At 35.2% G+C, this 22,823-nt stretch overlaps 1 protein-coding gene across 1 annotated transcript; it reads right to left on the reverse strand.

Moving 5' to 3' along the window:
- Positions 1–679: 679 nt before the first annotated feature.
- On the reverse strand, positions 680–2,391 carry LOC149219944 (aminotransferase-like protein FGM3). The gene has a single exon (XM_089382697.1). The coding sequence runs from the start codon at positions 2,239–2,241 to the stop codon at positions 802–804; it is 1,440 nt and encodes a 479-aa protein (XP_089238823.1). The 5' UTR covers positions 2,242–2,391; the 3' UTR covers positions 680–801.
- Positions 2,392–22,823: the final 20,432 nt, after the last annotated feature.

A 22,823-nucleotide genomic window follows, 5' to 3' on the forward strand; every position in this document is an offset into this window, starting at 1 on the left:
ATGGATAATAATCTTAATATATATATATATATATATATATATTCTACTCTGTATTTCCCTCATACTAATAGGAAATAATGAAATTAGATCTGAAAAAATTTAGAAGATAACATAATGCAAGGATGCAAGGTGTTAACAATTATTTGCATAAATCTATTAATAATTCTGTTTCGATATTCACGCTTCTGTGATACATAATGAATTACGTAAAGTCTTTCCTGATGATGAACCACACTTGTTGGTTTGAAACACATTGGCCAAAAAATTCTCTTATGTGATTTCTATAGAAAGACTTTGCTTAATTCTGTTTCTGTCAAACATACCCTAGTTTAATTTAAGTTATGGGACAAAGATTCTATTTACTTTAGACAAGATAATTCGCAGTGCACACTCAGGCTATGACTGCCAATATATAACTATATAAGTGGCATACAAATTTCTTGATGTTGTTCTCTTGTAAGTTATCTTGCAAGGAAATTAATATTAGTAGAATGTGGTGGAAGAAAACTTGTCTTGGTGTACCGAAAAAACTTGTCCCACAGAAATTGTAAATATTTAAATTGCACCTGATGTGCATAACGAGTTTCTAAACATTTAAATTGCACCTGATGTGCATAACGAGTTTCTAACAAAAAGTACAGTGATTTATCTGTGGTGGTAATTATAGATACAAACTCCGTTAGAGAAGAACAAGTAGTTTTTTCAATCAAAATTAAAATGAGTAACTGATCTCATAGCAGAGTGATGGCCCTTGATAGGAGGCCCAACACGGCTTGTTGCAGAGGTTCACTTATCTGGTATTCACAGAATATCATTTAAACAAGAGATGAGATATGTGACCTCAGAAGGGGTGTTGTAATGGATCATTGAAATTCTCACTACCCCTTCATTCACATTGTTGGTGAACAGGAGACCAGTTGAGCATAAAGCTGAGATGAGCCTGTGAGTATACATATGTCCATTCCTAATAGCAATACCCCTTTTGTAAAGAGCTTGGGCAATAGCAGAGGATTTCTTATTCATGTGGATAAAACTGATGGTGGGAACCCTGCATTCTCCATCTCCGTTGGCAGGTCCTACTATTCGAACATCTGATCTAGACATGAGATAGTTGATCAATGCCATTTGTAGGGGCTCCTCTAACAGTTTAGCAGTTCGGAATGCAGCTTCAACGAGTTCTCTAGAAAACTTGGAAGAACTACGTACTTCCAGAGCAGAAACAGACTTCTCAATTTCCTTCACCAAGTCACTCTGTTGTTCCCCTTGTGTAGCCACTTTTAGGGCCAACTCTTCTTCTTTTGCCAAATACTGCAGGTACTCTTGAAGAGCTAGAATCCCAGCACAGGCTTCATGATTAAGGCATCCAAGCTCAAATTTGCTACTGAAATGATGATTGGGAATGAAATAAAAGTTGGGCATTTCATCCTTGATTTCATTAAAAGCATCATGGGTGCCAAACAAAACAGCCATGTGAGGGCCACATACCTTATAAGTGCTAAAAGCATACCAGTCCACACCCCATTTTTCTACATCGATTGCACGATGAGGAGCAAAGGCTACTCCATCCGCAATCACTATGGCTCTCTTGCAACCCATCTCATCCCGGACAAATTTAACCACTCTTTCCAAATCAAGGATCTCTCCCAACACGTTGGAAACATGGGCTACTGCTACAATTCTTGTCTTGGTGGATAAGAGCCGACCAAGTGATTCCAAGCTTGAGCTGAAGTCCTCATTCAGCTTCCAAAACTTGATAGGGAGGCCTCTCTGTTCTGCCAGTTTAACCCATGGACCAGCATTTGCTTCCTGATTAGCCTCATGAACAATCACTTCATCCCCTTCCTTAAGGACATTGAGGTAACAATGGCTGAGAGTTTTTAGGAGTTGTGAAGAGGAAGACCCAAATGCAACCTCTCCAACTTCATCACCATTCACAAATGTTTTCATGAATTTATGAGCAGAGTCCACCACCTCTTTTGCTCTCATGGAAAGCTCATATCCAGCCCCTATTTGAACATACATAGATCTCATGTAATTAGCCATCGAATCTATGACCACATTGGGGCACAGGCTTGCGCCAGCATTCTCCAGGTAGATTGGAAAACTTTTGTTTGGAGCAAAGTATGAGAAATGCTTCCTTAGCCTTTCGTAGACTGCATGCATTTGGGTGTTGGGAGCTGCAGAGAGATTTGAGGCTGCATGTACCTTGTTGTGTAAGCTCATTGCTATTGACGAGGCCATTTGAACCTGTGCAAGGCCTGTGTGAACAGTAAGACATGCACGATAAAGAAGCAAAATTTAAATTCAGGAAAACCAATAAGCGCAGGGAGGTTATGAACCCATGAACCAGAGTAACTGAATCTAAAATCAATGAAGCAAAGTTCATTGATAAGGGAGGGGCCTCTGTAATGGGGAAGGATGGATTGGTACTGAATTTAATGGTGTAATGTCGTCATGTGGACGACACAAATAGGACAACTCAAATTTTTAATTGAAGGGCGCTCGATAAAGATTCCCCCAGTCGACAGAAACTGAAGCTGATCTATCAACAGGTATCCTACTGTCTGTGACACAAATGGAGAACTAAAAGTTATTCCATTAAGGAGCAATCAATGACCAGTCGACAGAAACTGAAGCTGATCTATCAACAGGTATCCTACTGTCTGTGACACAAATGGAGAACTAAAAGTTATTCCATTAAGGAGCAATCAATGAGTACTATGCAGTGTTCAATAGATTGCAGCGCATATATATATACCGTCCTCTTTCACTTAATTTCCTAAGATGGTTATGGTCAAATTGTATATATAGACAGAATGCTTGCTGCCTATCGGAATAACGGTGTCAACAAATTTTTGGCATGCACGGAAATATTTATAAAATGCTAATTCAAATAAAGGTATAAACAATGTTTGATTCGGATGGGCCAGTCTCTCTTTATCGAATCCATGACCCTCCTAAATAATTCATCTAATAATATTTATGGAATTGTTTTTGGGGTGATGTTTTGAATTTTCTAGTGTAAAAATTTGGTCGAAAAATTTGAGGTGAAATCTTGATTTGTATCATTTAAACTGGTTTTTTGATTGTAAATATGGATTCAGCGCCCTGAAAAGTCGCTAGGGCATTTCAATTGTGCAGTGTTACCCATAAATTTGTGATTTCAATAAATTCATGCAGGATTTTAGAGAAATTAGACCCGAAAAACCCACATGAAAAGCTTCCAAAAAATCTCAATAAAGACAACTCTTATTATTTATTAAGAAAGTTATATTTAACTTTTTTGGGTTAGATTTTGTGACTTTTGACATGATTTGAATAGCTAGGACTTAGGCTATCTGAATTGTCAACTTCTCCAAATCTCATCCAACTAAAGCTACACCAACCTTTAACATAACATAGTAACTGATTTTTTTCCCACAAAATTTTGAACTAATAAACATAGACCAAAAGATATTTTAGCAAAACATGATATTCTCTGCCTCATAACAAAAAAACTATATTTATAAAAAGTATTTATTTTAAATTATTATTTTTTATTTAAAATAAATTATAATTTGCCAATACATTTTTAAAAAATTATAATAATATAATAATAAATACAGAAGGTTTATTCCAAAGTATGTGAAACCTAAAAGCTTTTGAAATGCATCATATTCATTTCATTTCTAAAATATAATACATAACAATTTCTAAAATATAATCGATAACAATTAACTATTTGAAAAACATAATTGAAAATAACAACTAATAAAGTAATAGAAAAGTTTATAATGAATGGTTTGTTTCCTTTGTTAAACGTATGTTCACATTGACTTGTTAGCATAAAGAGTTTGCCCATGCTTACCCACGAGGAAATAGATTTGATTGACCTATGTAATCAGATGATAATGACCATTAAGGAATGATTTTTAATGAGATTTCATTAAGATTATTGTTATTATTATTTAATATATAATAGTGTGGCTGGATGTTAGTTAATTTATTTGAATGTTATTTATTAGTATTTTGTGTGACAAAAATGATTAATTATAATATTTTTTGAAGGGGATTTTTTTACAGCGAATATAATGTACAATATAATATTTAATAATTTTAAGATTAAATTTTTAGACAAAAGATACAATTATATTAAAATGGGACTATAAGAGGTTCTAGTCTACATAACAATATAACAATAGGAATATAATCACTTAATATCTAGATATTAATAAGGGGTTTTACAATTAACATGGGGCTTGTATAAGGATTAACATGCTCCTCCCACTCAAAGAAGTGTTGTCCTCAACACTTGTGGGTGTTTTTGCATGAAAAACTCATCTTCCCATGTCATTTCTTCCACCGGTAGGCTTTTGCATTTGGTGAGGTGCTCCGTAATTGTTCAATTTCTCAAATGCATATTCCTTTCCTCCAAGATTTTTTTAGTTCTAGTATTATTTTCCCTTCTTTATTAATCTCTAGTAGAATAGTATGGACTAGGAGCTTGTCACCAATTACTTTCTTTATGCAAGAAACATGGATAACTGGATGTACACATGAAGTTGGATGCAACTCCAATTTTTAATCCATACTTCCACTCCTCAAAACTGCATCAATGCCATGGCATGAGGCATCACACTCCACAATGAAGGTTTTTGTGAAGTCAGGTATCCCCAAGACTGGAGTTGTACACTCATCCTCTTTAAGTATTTCAAAAGTGTTGGTTGCTTCTTTAGTCTAAGAATATGTTTCTTTGTTCAATAAATTTGTTATAGGTGATGCTATTTGACTATAATTCTTGAAAAAATTGTGATAATATCCTGCCAATTATAGGAAACCTCTAAGTTCTTCAAGATATTGGGAATTGACCATCCCTCATAGCATTGATTTTCTTAGGATCCACCTTGACACACTCATGTGATACAATATGACCCAAATATTTCACTTTTTGAACCCCAAAAGAACACTTGGAAGGCTTTACATATAGTTATTGCTCTTCCTATAATATTAAGATGACCTTCCCAAGATTTGTTGTAGATCAATATGTCATCAAAAAATACTAACACAAATTTTCTAAGGAAGGGTTTGAAAAAAGAATTCATCAAGCTTTGAAATGTTCCTCATAATGACCTTCATGTGTTCTTAAAGGTTGTTTTAGGAATGTCTTCTTGTCTCATTCCGATTTGATGATATATAGAACAAAGATCCTACCATGTAAAGAAAAATGCTCCATGTGATTCATTTAATAATTCATCAATGAAAGGAATATGGAACTTATCTTTGATTGTCATTTTGTTGATTCTTCTATAATCTAGTCACATACGCCATGAATCATCATTTTTAATAATTTGTTTATAATATCGAAATCTCAATTTTTTGATTAAAATGTTAGTATATTGTTGTTATATCAATAAATGAAATTTTCAATATTTGCTTCCTTATCTTTCTAAATCCATATATTTATTGTTAATGAATTTGCTTACTTTCCATATTTACCAAATATTATTATTAACTTACAATACTGGCTATCAAATAACAAAATGGCATTATAACTTAAGAAATAGATTGTGAGTATGCGTGCTTATGAAATGGGCTCAACATATTCTTCTTGATGTAAGATCTATTTACAAGCATTTTAAAGATGTTTAAGATATACAACATGATTTATTCATAGTTGTTTCTACATTTTCCATTATTCATAATTCATAGTTGTTTCTACATTTTCCATTATCTTTTTCTTTCAAGAAATAAAATAAACTAGCAATTGTCCCAAAAGGTGCAAAGGTACACCGATAGGATTGTTATATTGGAAAAAGTTGTAGTTTGGTTTCATATTTTTAGGAACTATTGAACTGTTTTTTTCTTATTAATAATAGTCAATATATTTTCACATATAGTAAAGAAATAATCCCAGATCACTGGCCATAAATAAACACGTACCTGAGCATCATGGCCTTGGGAAAAATAAACAAAGAGACAAGTGAATCTTAATGAGGTTTGAGTTTGGATTGTATACCAACAAAAGGGTGAGGCTATATCAAAGTCCTTTCATTGTAACAGTCTATAGGAAGCCTATTCAAATTGCATATGTTCATACACTCAAATGAATCTAATTAGTGTGCAAAAGAAGCCTAAAACATCCATTTGAGCGGGTAAACACAAAGAGAAATATGGAATTAATGTTCAATAAAATCCCAATATAAAGGTAAGAAAGTATGCAACATCCAATATATGAAAACCACAAGTAAAAAGAAACTCCCAAGGCATAACATTGAAACTGCTGGAAATGTTTGGACCAAAGTGAGAGAAGATACTATAAAATAAGCTAGCAGAGACTTGCCATCCAAACCCAACTTCTCTATTGGCAAAGTTTCTTGCAAGGAATATTAACAAAGCTTCTTGCTTTTATATTTGAGAGCTTCTTCATTGATATGTTTGGCATACTCTCATGAGGTTTCAGGTTCAATGAAGCCACGTATTCCACCCATGCACAAATACTCTACTCGTCCACACCTAACACAATCACCCCCAGCATGTGTCTAATAGTGGGTTTATTTTCTCACCTGTGAGAAATTTCAAGCAGTGGTTGTGCATGATTCATGAGCAGTTCATGCCTACATAATGAATAATTTATACATGATTGTTTTATTTAGAGCACTATTTGGGAATGTCTCCTCTAGGTTGCAGATATTGAAGCTTGAATTTTTTGTGATGTCTGTGAATCAAGCCAGGGATTCCACCCATGCATATATGGTTTTTATTCCTACTTTACTTGTATGCACCTAATTCAATCACTCCCAACATCTGTATCTAACTGTGGGTTTATTTTCTTATGAGTGAGAGAGTTCTAGCATAATGGAGGGATGGGTGGTGCTTGAAGACATTATAAAAGGGGATGATATGCAAGGAACTCATGTCTACAGAATGAAGAGCCTATGATTGACCTTTTTTCTAAGAGCATCGTTTAGGATTGTCTCCTTTAGATTGTAGATGTTGGAGCTTGAAATTTTTTGTGATTGTCTGGGTCAATGAAGTGAGGGATTCCACCCATGTACATATGGTTGTTGTTCTTACTCTGTTTGTCTACACCTAACTCAATCACCCCCAATATCTATATCTAATGGTGGGTTTATTTGCTTGTGAGGGAGAAAGTTCAAGCATAGTGGGGAGTGTGGTTGCGCTTAAATCCTTAAAGACATTATAAAAAGGGATGATACACAAGGAGATCATGCCTATAGAATGAACAATAAATAGATCTTGTGCACTACCCTTGAGAAGGATGTGATGGGATTCTACTTTTCCTAGTCGACTTGGATTCCTGATGATGGACACTAAAATATTAAATTTAAGGCATTTGTGAGTGATGGCAGGGGACATCTTTCTCTATTTACTAGGGAAGTGACAACTTTTGGTGAACAACATTCACATTCAAAGGTAGAATGAATAGTAAGTAGATCTTGTGCACTACCCTTGAGAAGGATGTGATGGTATTCTATTATGCCTATTGGCTTGGATTCCTGATGATGGAAGCTACGAATATTAAATTTAAGGTGTTTGTGGGTGATGGCAGGGGACATTTTTCTGTATTTGCTAGGGAAGTGATAACAATTTGTGAACAACATTCACATTCAAAGGAAAAATTAAACTCTTAAAGAAGGAACATTTATGATTACTTGCATGGGTAAGAGTCAAGAACTTGTGCTTTTTGGAACAATTTTTCTGGCATATTTGAATGAGTGGTGTTGCTTGGGTTGGGACCATGTTGTCCTTCTTTTCCATCAGACGTTTGGGTTTGTGCATGTAGAGTCTCTTTCCACTTTCATAGGGAGTAGTAGTAGCATGTTTTTTGATGTTCTCATGCTGCATATAAAAGAGCTTTGTGTGCCTTCCAACTGCCTTTATTAGAGGCAATGTATATGTCTTGATATGGAAGTTATCTGTTCTTTAATTGTTGTCATCCAAAGATTGAGGTTTGACAATCATCACACTAATAAGGCGACTTGTTTAAGCATTGGAAGTCTTATAACCTCCACTGCAGCAATCTTTCTGGTAGTAAGGGATGAGAAGGTCTAATTCAACCCATTCAGTGGCCTTTCTACTCATCTGGTAAATATCAGTTATAGTTGTTTTGGATCTATAGAGTATATCTCCTTGTGCAGATATTTTAAATAAGAGGGTAATGTTTTCCATCTCATTGAACTAACACTAGAAAATTCTTGTTGGGCTTTTTTGGTGGGTAGGATGAGGGTTTAACTCATAATTTTGCAATCAATGATACCTTCTCTTTCCTTTTTTTTTTATTTTTTTTATTTACATAAGCAACAAACTAATCTATGCGGCAAGCCTGGCAATAATTATTCTGCATGCTAACTTGAGGGATTACATGAGTCAATCCCCCAACCACGATTGGGAAGCACTCAAGCCTAATCGGAGGCCCACAATTAATGTTAGATATATGAGAAAATTTTCAAGACATGAGGTCTGTAGCTCCAGTTTAGGAGGATGATTACATTGAACAATCAAATTAACCTCGGGCAACGTTGATAAACCTACAAAGAATTAGTTGCAGGTTTTGGGAACACTTGCAATTGTAGAAGACTTTGATGTAGATCTCTGAAGGATGAGGTGCACAATGCTACTTTGTTGTAGTTATCAACAAATAATATAGAAGCACTTAATCAAACTTGAAAAACATGTAGATTTGAAGAGTTGTTTTAAAAAAATGAGTACAGATATTATTCATTTTAATATGGATATAGTATCCATATTCCAAGTAGACACAGTGACACAACCTTAAAAATATTGAAATTATATGTGGGCGGGCAAATTTTACTGCAACTTTTTTCCCTCCTCCATGGATCCTGTGAGGACTGCTAATCCTAAATAAAAATATTGTATTATAGTGATGCTTCCCTAGCCAATTTAGAATTATGGTAGATATGCAGGTCTATTGATGCACAGTCCACATAACGATAAAAATATAAAAACCAACCAACTCATATATATCAAGCATTCTAATGAAATATTATTCTAATACCATTAAAATTCACACACATATTAAGAGAATTTGTCAAGGCAAATAAATCAAATTGAAGCTACAAAAGGAAACAATTTTTTACTTTAAAGTCATGCATCTTCCGCCTTCGGAGTGGCTATCCTGGGCCTGCATATATAACATAAGACCTTGTGGGTATTAGCCATGGAAAAACATCAAATTATGTAGCCTAAAATGTGTTGATCAAGTGGAGTAAGCCCTAGTCCATGTCTAGTAGTATTTCACTTCAATAGAAGGACCTCACACACTTCTACATCTACTTGAATTCATGATGCAACAACTTAGAGATGGGCTTGTGGAAGTTAACAAGCAACTCCATTTTTTTGATTTGACTTCTACAATGGGCTTCATATGGGTCACGGGCAGGGAATCATATATAAGCAAACTGAGCTTGAAAGTAAAATGGTTCATATATAAAAGAAAATTTGTTACATGGGAGTGAGTTGTGATATACCTAAATATCACCCAGTATCGTCCATTTCCAACATTGCATTAGGGTGGAGTTGAGTATAGTTAGAATGGAACGAACCCTAGTAAATGGCTCAACATTCCATCAATCTGACAAATGATCCAAGGCCCCATGACTAGTTTTTAAAACCAATCCTTGCCATTTTAAGAAAAATATAGACAACTAGGAGAATCCTTGAGAAAACATAACATATTTTAAAAATCAACATCATAATAGAACAACATAGTATTTAGAACCAAACCTTTATGAATTGCCTATGCATGCTTTGAACAAGGCCTATAGAAATGTGTGCCCATTGATAGTTTGAAGTGTTAACCCGGGAGGTCGAAACAAAAACCAATGGAAGAGATGAATATTGAAAAGAATATTTGCAAATCAATTTATTGTTAAAAAAGGATACTGACTGTTCACGAGCATGCATTCAATTTTTTTATTCTTAAAATTTCATAATGAGTAGAATCATTCTGAAACAAAAGAAACATAAATTTATCCATGTCAATTGCTTCCTGTATTTGAAATATAACAAAGAAAAACTCTATGCATGAGGTGATTTGGATCTTGGTGGGCCTCAAAATCTGAGTAATTTCCGCACTAGGAAAAGAACAAAATTAAACCAAACCATAAAATAAATCAGGAACTAACTTTTATTAGATCAGAAAATGACGGTTATAACTACATTACACTGGGAAATCTGCCCTCTTACAAAAAGAGTCTTGTTATTTATAGCCTTTTTTAGTTACATTACCATGGGTGAGTTATTTATAGTATTTAGTTATGTTACCATGGTTAAACACCTTGGATGAATTTCCCTTTAGATCATTCCCACCCCCCTTAGGAAACAATGGTCCCCATTGCATGAAGTTACCTCTGGAGAAGCCTTTATCGAAGATGAGTTGTGGATGACCAAGTGTTGTTGAAGACAAGGGTTTTGTGTGGTTGACCCATAACTGAGGGTTTGTGGATGACCTGTAACCATGATGCACGAAGATCCGAGGATAGAGATACCCTGTAATTCTTGTGAGCCAACTGTGATATTGACAATGTGTGGCCAAGCAAATGGATTTTGATGGCAAGGGTTTTGCATGGTTGACCCATGACCATGATGAACGAAGAGTGGAGGATAGAGGTACCCTGCAATGATGGTGGGCTAACTGTGAGGTGTACAATGTGTGGCTGAGAAATTGGACTTCGTTGGCAAAGGGTTTTGTGTGGTTGACCCATAACCATGATGAATGAGGGTTCGAGGATAGAGATAGCTTGTAATGAACCTCAAGATTGCTTGTCGATCTATCTGATAGAGATATGGTGGCTTATCTTTGAAAATTTTCACCATCCAATGTGATGTTGTAAATAATTCCTCCATGATCTGAAATGGAGCAGATTAGTAATGCTGTGCTAATTCCCCATTCAAAATAAAACCCAAGATGCTTATCATTTGCTTATCAAGTGCTTAAGGATTCACAATTTACTGAATTAATTGATTCCCATGAGAGTTTCTTAGGTAAATGTTATAAACAATTTAACATAAAACATATGTTGAACAACATCAAAATAAAAACAAAGAACATCAAAATACAACACACAACACAAATATTTGATGGGGAGTTCATCCCTCCTGGGCTACGTCTCCTTGGTCCAGCTTCCAATCCTTGGGCCTCTCTATTATGCTCAAAATTACAACAAAAGTGTGTTTACAATGATCAAATGCATCTGAAACCTGTCTTAAAGAGTTCACAATATTTAAAAATGGCTATCTAGCCTCTTTTTGCAGCCAATTTGGATAAGAACTGAAGAAGTTATGTCTTCTCCTAGTTCTCCACTATTTGTTCCACAAATTGCTCAAAAACTGGCAAAACCCCCCATTTTCACTCCAAAATCCGCTAACTGGGCGAATATTTCATCGTGCCGCATGCCATAACCTGTCGGCCGTATCGCAAATTGCAATTGACAAGTGTTGCAGGCTCTTATGGTCTGTGAATAGAAAAGGGCGATTTGCGATTGCGATATTGTGGACCCAACGGGATATTAAGTCACAACCTATATTGGCATTGCATCTGGGAACTATCACATTTCGCAATCGGTGGAGCTTGTGATAGCAATATCGCAGACCTGACGAGACATTAAATTAAAACATATAAAATATCGCATCCAGGCAGTCCATCGAAAATCACAATTTGGCGATTACTACCAGAACCATTGAAAACACAACCCTTTTCTGGGATTGCGATATGCGATAAATCGCATCGCAACCGGGCTTCACCGAGGGCCGATTCTTATCCACCTACGATATGTGATTGCGATTAGATCGCATCGCAACCTATCTGTGCAGAGGCCGATGTCAAACACCTTTCTGCCTGCGACTATGATTTATGATATGTAGGGGCCAATGGCAGCCTGCCACCTGGTGCCTCCTCATTCGCTGAAGGTTTTTTCCATGTCATCCAATCCTGCAATGTAGAAAAGTCAAACTTGAACTTTGACTTGCTCTAACTTTTACATACGAGCTCGGATTTGAGTGTCGTTCACACCATTGGATTTAGAATGACGAGCTCTTTGATCTGAAGCCAGGTTTAACAAGATTCAAAAACTTTTATTTTTGAGCATAAACTTGAGCACTTGATCACTCCTCCCCACTAGAAGCCTTTTGGACCCCAAGAGATTATATTCAGTTATTGAACAAATGAGGGTACTGTTCCCTCACCTTCCACTCTTTAGTCCATTTGGTCTTTGATGGATTTTACCTTTGAGACCCACTCGAAGATAATCAACATTTCCCCTCTTTGATGACCTCGTTCTTCTGTTAAGTATGATGTCTTACTGAAGCTCATCAAGAAATCCTGGAGAAAAATATTCAATTGATGGAATCTGTACACTTTCTCCTTGATATTAAATCAAAGGAGGCTCATACAATCTCAAATTTTCAACATTAACAACGGAATAAATTTTCATATATGAAGGCAAATCAAGCTTGAAAGCATTATTACCAATCTTTTCCAGAATTTTAAATGGACCATAATGGATTGGTTTCAACTTTTTACCCTCACCTTGAAGCCTTTTCTTGCTAATGTAAAGCCAAACTTCATCACCTACTTGAAACTGATGATCCACACGATGTTTATCATGCCTTGTCTTATACTTGCCTTGACTCTTTTCTAGTTGTTCTTGAACTGTTTGGTGAATCAACTGAATTTGCTCAATGAATTTATTTGCTCTGTCTATGTTGCTATGTCCATCTACAACTACATATTTCTCAAAGATGAAATCCAAAGGTGATTTAGGCAAATAACCAAGACATGCCTCAAAAGACGAAGTTAGAGTAGAAGAGTGTTTTGCTCAGTTGTAAGCATGTTCAATATAATGCAACTGTTCATCCCACAACTTAGGATGTTTGTTGCAATATCCTCTTAGAAAATGAATAACTGTCCTGTTAACCACTTCAGTTTAACCATCTGTTTGCGGATGGCAGATTGTACTTTTCTTCAACTTGGTGTCCATCAAGTTCCATAAACTTGACAAAAATTCCCAACAAATCGGGAATCACGATCACTTAAAATACAAGTACGTATTTCAAAATGAACCCATACATTTTGAAAGAAAAGTTGAGCTATTTGTTCCGCTGTAATTTTTGTTTTACAAGGAATTAACATGCACATCTTGCTGAACCTATCCACAACTACGTACAAATAATCATGATCTTTTATTGATAAAGGAAGACCTCCTACAAAATCCATAGAAACACTCTCCCATGGACGTGAAGGCTCTGGAAGTGTTGCGTACAATCCTAGTTTCCTAATACTAGGCTTACTGACTGCACACAATGAACAACCTCTAATAAAACGTGACACACTTTCAAGCATATGAGGCCAGTAAAAATACCTCTGAAGATTTGCCACTGTTTTACTTACACCGAAATTTCCAACAATAAGAGAACTGTGTGCTTCCCTTGTGACATTTACTCTCTCTCCCTGTGGACACAAGATTTTCCCAAATGATACAATAAATTATCATCTACATGGTAGTCTAATTCCTCAACTTGGCGGCCTTGAATCAAGTTTGAATATACCTCTTGAAATTCAGCATCATGTGCATATTGTTCAACATTACTTTTAGGAAAAACATAATGATTCCTGAGTAAAATGGCTACATTAACAACCGGTCTAGAAAGCATATCAACAAATCTATTATAAATACCTTTCTTGTACCTGATTACCAAGTGTAATTGTTGTAAGAATCCCATCCAACGAAAGTGCCTTGATTGCTGCAATTTTGTTTGAGATTGTAGATTTTTCAAAGGTTGATGATCAATGTGAATAATGGTTTCTTTTCCCATTAGGTAATGCTTCCATTTCTTCACACTTTGCACTAATGTGTAAAGCTATTTATCATTTGTAGGATAATTAATAACAACACCATTAAAAATTTCAGAATGAAATGAAATGGGCTTACCATGTTGTAAAAGAACTGCACCCATGGCGCAGTCACTTGTATATGTTTGTATTTCAAATGGTTGTTTCAAATACGACAATGCTAAAACTGGGGCTGAATTGATCTTTTGTTTTAAAGCATCAAATGCTTTTTTCTATTTGCCTCCCCACTGGAAGACAACCTTCATGCTGGTTAAAGCATCTAGTGGAGCTGCTATGGAAGAAAAACTGGCAATGAACTTCCTCCAGTACTGCGTTGCTCCCAGAAAACTCCTTACTTCTGTGACTGATTTGGGTATTGGCCAATTCACAATGACCGACACTTTAGAGGGGTCAATCTTCAGCTCACCTCCTCCAACTATGTGGCCCAAATATAATAAGGAAGTTTTCCTGAATTCACATTTAGACATCTTCAGAAATAACTATTCTTTTCTCAAGACATCCAACACTTTCCTCACATGCTTGACATGCTCTTCTCGTGATTTGCTGAATATCAAAATATCATCTAAATAGACAATTACAAACTCATCAAGAAAGGATCTTAAAACATCATTCATAACTCTCATGAATGTAGCTGGAGCGTTGCAAAGACCGAAAGGCATAACCAACCACTCAAACAATCCCTGTTTGGTTTTAAAAGCAGTCTTCCAAATATCCTCCTCAACTATTCTAACTTGATGATATCCACTTCTCAAGTCTAATTTAGTGAAATATTTTTCATTCTTCAACTGATCTAGCAAATCATCTATTCTGGGCAGTGGGTATCGATTCTTTATGGTAATTTTATTCAAAGCTCGATAATCTACACACATGCACTAGGTTCCATCTTTCTTGGGTACCAAAACAATTGGTGAACCACATGGCGAAGTAGAGGGACGAATTACAGCTTTATATAACAATTACTAAACATGTTTCTTAATTTCTAAGCTTTCCAAAATTGACATTCGATACATACCGATGTTTGGTAGTAGATAGTCTTGCTGTAGCTGAATTTCGCGCGGAATTCCTGTTTTTGGTGGCAATCCTTTTTGTTCTTGAAACATGTCTCCATATTGATTAACCACATCAAAAAAATAATCTTTGAGCTTCATGTCACAGCCTACAAAGGATTCATGCTCCGTGTCATTCTTCTGCTTGATCAGAAGGAGCACGAGACTCTTGCTGGGATTGCCCAGTTACTTCATTTTCCCTACGCTTGCTAAAGACAGATTAAGATTTCTACGATGGGCTCTCACAATATACTCCACTCCATCTTTGAAAAAATGATATTTGTTCTCAAATATATGGAAAATGACTTTCTGGTCATACAGATACAGGCTTCCCAACACAATTCTAGAAACATGCAACGACACTACATCTAATTCGACTTCATCAACGAAATTGGCAGTAATAACAAACCTAAAAACGCATTTCCTCGTGACCTGAAGATTTGCATCCTTGCTTATCCAACCCAACGGATATGATTTATGATGAGGCACAGTTTCCAGATTCAACTTCTTGACCAAGTCTGTAGAAATTAAATTTGCCTGGGATCCACTATCAAACAACGTATCAATCTTGGTGTGTTTGGAAATAACTCTGATATGGAACAACTCAATTCTGTTTTCTTCATTTGAAATGTTGTTGGAGTTATTTGCTATGCTGGTGCTTGCCACGACTTCCTCTTTGCTTGTTTTTGCCATGACTTTTCCTTTAGTGGATGTGGCTAACTATGGCTGCAAGCTTTGTTTCATCACCTGAGTCAGAACCCAAGTCTTGTTGTACAACAACGTTTGTCTTCTGTTTCCTTTATTATTAAATTTTTTCGGTCTTAATTTAGGATGAAGCTTCCAACAATGTTCTTCATCATGGCCCTCTTTGGAACAATTCTTGCACATGGGTTTCTCCCCTTATTTCTTTAGAAACTTTTCTTTGCTTTCCTTTTTTTTCCTTTTTCACCACTTCGGAATGGCTTCTTCTTACCTTCTTCTTGTACATTTTCCCCTCTTGCTTCGAGGTGTGTAGCTTGAACACAAACCTCATCAATATTTGTGGGATTAAACATAAGAATGGTGTGTCGAAGATAGCTATGCAAACCTCCTATATATTTCAGCAAATTATCGTGTGACTGCAAGTCTACTCTTAGCATAAGAGCTCTTCTCCTAAACTCTTGAGTATACTCTTGCACATTTTGACCTTTTAACTGTCTGAAATTTTGCCAATTCATGATAGCTTTTTGCATATGAGATAAAGGGTAGAATTGTCTTTTTATAGCAGCAATGAAATCAGACCAAGTAATAGAGATCTTACCATGTTTTTTAATCTCCTCTTAGGTCTTTGATTCCCACCAAATGAGTGTTGCACCCTCCATTATCAATGAAGCCAACTGAATTTTGATATCATCCTCTTGAAGGTTCTGAACTCTACAATACTCCTCCAACTGACGAATCTAGTTATCGAGATTTTCTGCTTTAACTTCACCATTGTACATTGACAACTCAAATTTAACATCAAGCTTTAGAAAAGGTGATTTTCCAGCTCCTTTTGAAGTATGATGATGAGTATGAGTAAGGGTTATATTAGTGGAAGAGCGTGAAGATACTTGTGAAGAAGAAGATGGTGGAGAGGGTGGAAGTTTATCTCCATTCCCATTACCTCCTCCTAAAGAGTCTTCTCCTTTGGGAGGTTTGGAACTTTCTCCTTGCAATATGCTATTCCTCTCTTTATAGAGGATCTTCACCATGTCTTTTATATCAAAGAAATCATTTCTGAAGTTCTTTTCATCTTCTGTCATGTTTGTAGGTTTTCCTTCTCAAGACATGATCTCTTAAGTCTCAACTGCAACTTGATGCTGAACTGGTATTGAAGATTTTGGAAACCTTTCTCTTCTTCCACTTGACCCAACTTCAGGGCTTCCAACTAGCTTTCCTTCACCTCTTTTGAGTTTTAACCTTGTTAGCATGACAAAAAACTAGTAAAAAATAAAAGCCTTCTTTCACAAAGAAAATCTAGTAAGAAAAAACTAGTGCTCCGATACCAACTTGATTTGAAATGGAGTAGGTTAGTAATTCCGTGCTAATTCCCCATTCAGAATAAAACTCAAGATGTTTATCATTTTCTTATCAAGTGCTTAAGAATTCAAAATTTCCTTAATTAACTGATTCCCATGATATTTTCTTATGTAGATGTTATAAACAATTTAACACAAAACATATTTTGAACAATAGCAAAATAACAACAAATAACATCAAAATACAACACACAACACAGAGATTTGATTAGGAGTTCACCCCTCTTGGGCTACATATCCTTGGTCTAACTTCCAATGCTTGGGCCTCTCTATTATGCTCAAAATTACAATAAAAGTGTGGTTACAATTCTCAAATACCTCAAAAATGGTTATATAGCCTCTTTTTGCATCCAATTTGGATAAGAACTGAAGAAGTTATGACTTCTCCTAGTTCTCCCACTATTTGTTCCACAAATTGGTCCAAAACCGGCAGAAACCCCCATTTTCGCTCCAAAATATGCTAAATGGGCGAACATTTCGCCGCGCCATGGGCCATATTCTATCGACCGTATCGCAAATCGCAATTGGATATCCAACAAATATCCAACTATGGGAGAACTAAAAATTCTTATATTTAAAAACATTGTTGAATTATATATATATATATATATATATATATATATATATTCCTCTTTCACTTATGATCACATATCCTAAGATGGTTATGGTCCAATTGTATATATATAAAATGAATGTTGCTGCCTATTCGAATAACGGTGTCAATTATGATCACATATCCTAAAATGGTTATGGTAAAATTGTGTATATATATAGAATGAATGCTTGCTGCCTATTCGAATAACGGTGTCAACAAATTTGTCTATGATCAAATGGTATGTATGGAAATATTTATAAAATGCTTATTCCCTTTTCAAATAAAGATATAAACCATTTTTATCGTGTCCATGACCATCCAAAATAATTCATCACTCTTTAAATGAAATTATAATTATATATATATATATAATTGTAATCTGATTGCATCATATTTATTTCAAAATATAATATATAATAATTTAGTTATTTTGGAAAATATAATTGAAACCGATAAACTAATAGAAAGCTTTATATTAAATTGTTCGTTTCCTTTGTTAAAAGTAGGTTCACTTTGGTGTGTTAGTGTAAAGTGTTCCTCCATTGGAATCAATGAGGCAATGGGGCCAATGGGTTTTATTGACCTATGTAGTGAGATGATAAATAAAGAATGATAGATTTTATATTTTTTAAATTTGTTTTTGTAGATAAAGAGTTTATATTTTCTATAGTAATATATGAAAGTTATCAATGTTTTGAATTCCAAATAGGATTTATTATTAGGGAAATGGTTTGAAGAAAGAAGAGGAAAAAAAGAGGAATATATAAATTAAAATAAACTAAAAAATTTAGAGGTCGGCTGAGAAAGCCTAAACCTAGAATGAATGATTTCTAATGGGACTTTCTTAGCAAGGATTAAGGTTAAAATTTTTTGAAGTGAGAGGGGATGTTAGTTTTCTACCTTAATGTAATTTGTTATGAACCTTTCACATTAAAAATGATAAGAAATCAATAATTATTGTCCCTTTCAAGGGGAAATCTCCTTTTATAATGAATACAATGTACAAAACAATATTTGAGTAATTACTCTCCTTTTCAATATGGAAACCTCATTTTACAATGAATACAATAGACAAAAGAATATTTGATGATTCTAAGACTAGATCTCCTTAATATATAGATAGGACACAGAGTACAATTATAATTAAATGGGACCATAAGAGGTTTTAGATTACATAACAATATAACAATAGAAATATAATCACTCAATATCTATAGCTTAATAAGGGGTTTTAGGGTTAACATTGGGCTTGTACAGGGCTTAACATGCCCTTCCCCTTCGATTAAGTGTTGTCCTCAACACTTGACTATTTGTGGGTATTTCTACATGAACAACTCATTTTCCCATGTCGCTTCTTCCACTAGTAGGTTCCTCCCTTTGATGGGGTACAATGTAATTGCTCAATTTCTAACCTGCTTAGTCCTTGCTTCCACCATTGTTTCCGGTTCTAGTATTATTTCCCCTTCTTCATTAATGTCTAGTACAATAGTTTGGACTAGGATATTGTCACATGTTGCCTTTGTTAAGAAAGAAACATGGAGGACTAGAGGTTCACATGAAGCTAGACGCAACTCCAATTTATAATCCATACTTCCAATCCTCAAAACTACACTAACGTCATGGCATGGGACATCACACTCCATAATGAAGGCTTTTGGGAATTCAAGTATCAGTAAGATGAGAGTTGTACACATAGCCTCTTTAAGTATTTTAAAGGCTTTGGTTACTTCTTTACTCCAAGAAAATGTTTATTTCTTCAATAATTTTGTTAGAGGTATTTCTATTTGGCCATAATTCTTGAAAAATTTACAGTAATATCCTATCAATCCTAAGAATCCTCTGAATTCCTTCAAGGTATTGGGAATTGGCCATTCCATCATAGATTTGATTTTGTTAGGTTCTACCTTGACACCCTCATGTGATACAATATGACCCAAATATTCCATTTCTTGAAACTAAAAAGCACACTTGGAAGACTTTTCATATAGTTGTTGCTCTTCCAATAGTGTTAAGACATTGTCAACATGTTGTGCATGATTTTCTCAAGATTTGTTATAGATTATTATGTCATCGAAAAGTACTAACACAAATTTTCTAAGGGTTTGAAAATATAATTTATCATGCTTTGAAATGTTCCTCATAATGAACTTCATGTGTTCTAAAGGTTGTTTTCACAATGTATTCTTGCCTCATTCTAATTTGATGATATTTAGAATGAAGATATAGCTTAGTAAAGAAATTTTCTCGAAATTCATCAATGACAAGAATATGAAACTTATTTTTTATTATCATTTTGTTGAGCTATTTGTAATCTGGACACACATGCCATGAACCATCATTTTTTATAACCATCACCACTAGTGAAGAGAAAACACTATGGCTAGTGTAAGGACCAGTTGTATACTCAAGTGTAAGGACCACATCCAGACTATATACATTTTTTTTTTAAATCACAACAAAATACAACCAGAAGAGAAACACATTGGGAATTCATTTCAGGAAACATATCATAACATTTACCTAAATTTAACTAAGACCAAAATAGTATTGCAACACATATGTACCGTTCACCGGAAGACGAGACTTCGTTTGCTTTGCTGTTGCTAGTATTCCCTTATTGTTGGTCACCTCTGCGAATGAATGGCGATGTACTTGATCCAAATGCGATGACCCACTAGTTAACCTCCCAACCTACTCCTTGGGTACTCTTCTTCCCTGCGGACCCTCGAGCTGCAATGGGATTGTATAATGGAGAATTGCAATAGCTGGTAGAGGAGAGCACTCCTTGGCTCAAGAGTTCCCTCTCTAAAATCCTCTACCTCACCAAACTCACTATAGGATTGTAATCACTGTTTTGACATCATTTCATCCATCCCAACAATAGGGTTCCCAAAAAGTCCCTTCTCTCATGGCTTGCCCCTTCTTTTATAGGAGTCATCATAGGTGACACTTGGCATGTCATGCATAATTAGTTATTTTTTATAATTCAATAGCTTGATTATTCACCCACCCAAGTGTCACTCTCTCATGAAGGGTCTCCCAAAATTATTTACTTAAATTTTAATTTAAAACTAATATTTTCCTCACCTCAACAAGATTCCTATTTCTTCTCCTAGTTGCCTCTTTATCCCCCTTTTTATTCCTTAATTTGGGTTCATTGCTAAAGTCAATTAATGATTCAAGATTTGATCCCCTATCTACCCCCCTAATTTAACTCAAGTTATCTCTTAGATGGATATTCTTATGTTGGTTGTTGCCACATGGAGGTTCTCTACATTTATCTAAATTTAATTTATTATTCTTATTTTAATTCACCTTCCTCTTCTCTTAATTAGGCTTAATTAGTTTAAGATTAATCTTTATCCTTACAATTATGTCCCTCTTTCCCCTTTTACCTAATTAAACTACATAATCTACCTAATATTTTCCAACATGGGGAGGGTAGAGTTTTTAAGATAAAATATTTTATTTCTTCCTATGATCCTCTTAACCCAAGTTTTATTCTTGATTTAATTACCTCGGTTTCTAACATCATTTACCCTTGATGTAAATTTACCTAGTTTTCATTTCTTGATTATATTAATTAATTAATTAATTTTTAATGATTCCAAGGTGCCAAGTTTGGGTCGTGCCCTTCAAGAACTTCCCTTGAAGCTCCAAGGGTGCCACGCCTAACAATTTATTTGTGATGCCAAGGGTGCAAAGTTGGTCGTGCCCTTCAAGAAATTCCCTTGAAGTTCCAAGGGTGCCACGCCTAACATTTTATTTGTGATGCCAAGGGTTCCAAGTTGGTCGTGCCCTTTAAGAAATTCCCTTGAAGTTCCAAGGGTGCCACACCACTTGCCCTTCAAGCATTCAGTGACTACGAGGGGAAAGTATAGGTGCAACGTCATAGACAGCTATCATCTCTTATGTTGCCTGCTATAGTGAGACTAATGGTGTCGAGGATCAAGGAATTCGCCTTGATACGCACCCCCCGGTAAAATCCTCATGAGCGACCCAACTTGGGGACTTGCCCTCATGGCATCGTGATCTTCAAGGTGAAGGTGTTTCAACCCTTCCAGCCCAAGTCACGGCGGGAGTGCTAGTGGGTGAGATCAGGGACACTGTCCCCCCCTCCCATGTAGTTCCATCCACTTGTACCACCCCATCACCCATATGTGAGTCATTCAGCCAAGCAACTAATTTGTGCCTACAACCATTAACATATCATCAAAATATAGATAAACATATATAGCAGGTTTCAAAATTGATTAGAATTTCAAAGATAAAATAATATAAATTTTCATCAAACCAGGTGTCGTCAACTCGTCATGTGCGAGTGCCTCTGGTGGTTTCCTACCATACTCAATAATAATCAGTAACCAGGTTTCTCAGTGTTAGTCATTGTCATAATAACATTATTACCATCACCTGGTCATTCACATCATTGTTCATTGTGAACTAGAACTAATGTAAGTAGCTAACATAGGGGATACCTCCATCATGGCTAGCATCATCATAACCTTAATGGAGCCATACATATAGATCAAAGCTATCATCATTATAACATCAATAGAAACATGTCTATCCTTTACTACTATCACCATCATGATATCAATAGAGAGTACGCATAACCATTAATTATATCGTAATCATAATATTAATAAAGAACATACATAACCATCACATTCACTAATAATAGAGTCACGTTTCTGGATCCTCAGCCTGAGTTCCTCATAGACTAAAGTATGTAAGATAATGTCATATTAGGGTCAGGAAACTAGAGTGGGCACTACAACTAGGTTGAATGATGTATTCCTCTAACATTTCTTGAACCAATGCTCAATCTCACTCTTTTATGCATTTGGATACGTATAGGGCTTGTTAGGTGGTACACTTCCAAGTTGAAAATGAATAGCATGGTCATGACCTCAGGTAAGTGGAAGTTCCTTAGGCATCTCTCCAAATACCTTAGAATGATTATTGATAGATTTTTAGAGATCCACTGGAGCAGAGGATATAAATGTTTGAACATCTAGTGATTACAATTGTACAATTACACTTTGGTGTCCGGTTTTTATCAATTTTCATTTTTTTTAAAATACAATTTCACTATGTTAAATCATTACACCATAATTGTATACTAGATTATATTATATTTATTAATATACAAAATATAAAAATATCATAAAAATGTTTTTAGAGAGATAATCGCACATTCTATTGTCTACATATACATTGTACTTAAAAAAAAGTGTTAAGATTAAAAA

The sequence above is a fragment of the Pinus tabuliformis genome, chromosome Q (genome assembly GCF_031772625.1).
Source record: "Pinus tabuliformis cultivar Carrire ecotype Pingquan chromosome Q, CPIR1, whole genome shotgun sequence".
Classification (NCBI taxonomy): Eukaryota; Viridiplantae; Streptophyta; class Pinopsida; order Pinales; family Pinaceae; genus Pinus; species Pinus tabuliformis.

Excerpts from the sequence above, each read along its gene's own strand:
- LOC149219944 (XM_089382697.1), bottom strand. The coding sequence starts at position 2,241 with ATGGCCTCGTCAATAGCAATGAGCTTACACAACAAGGTACATGCAGCC.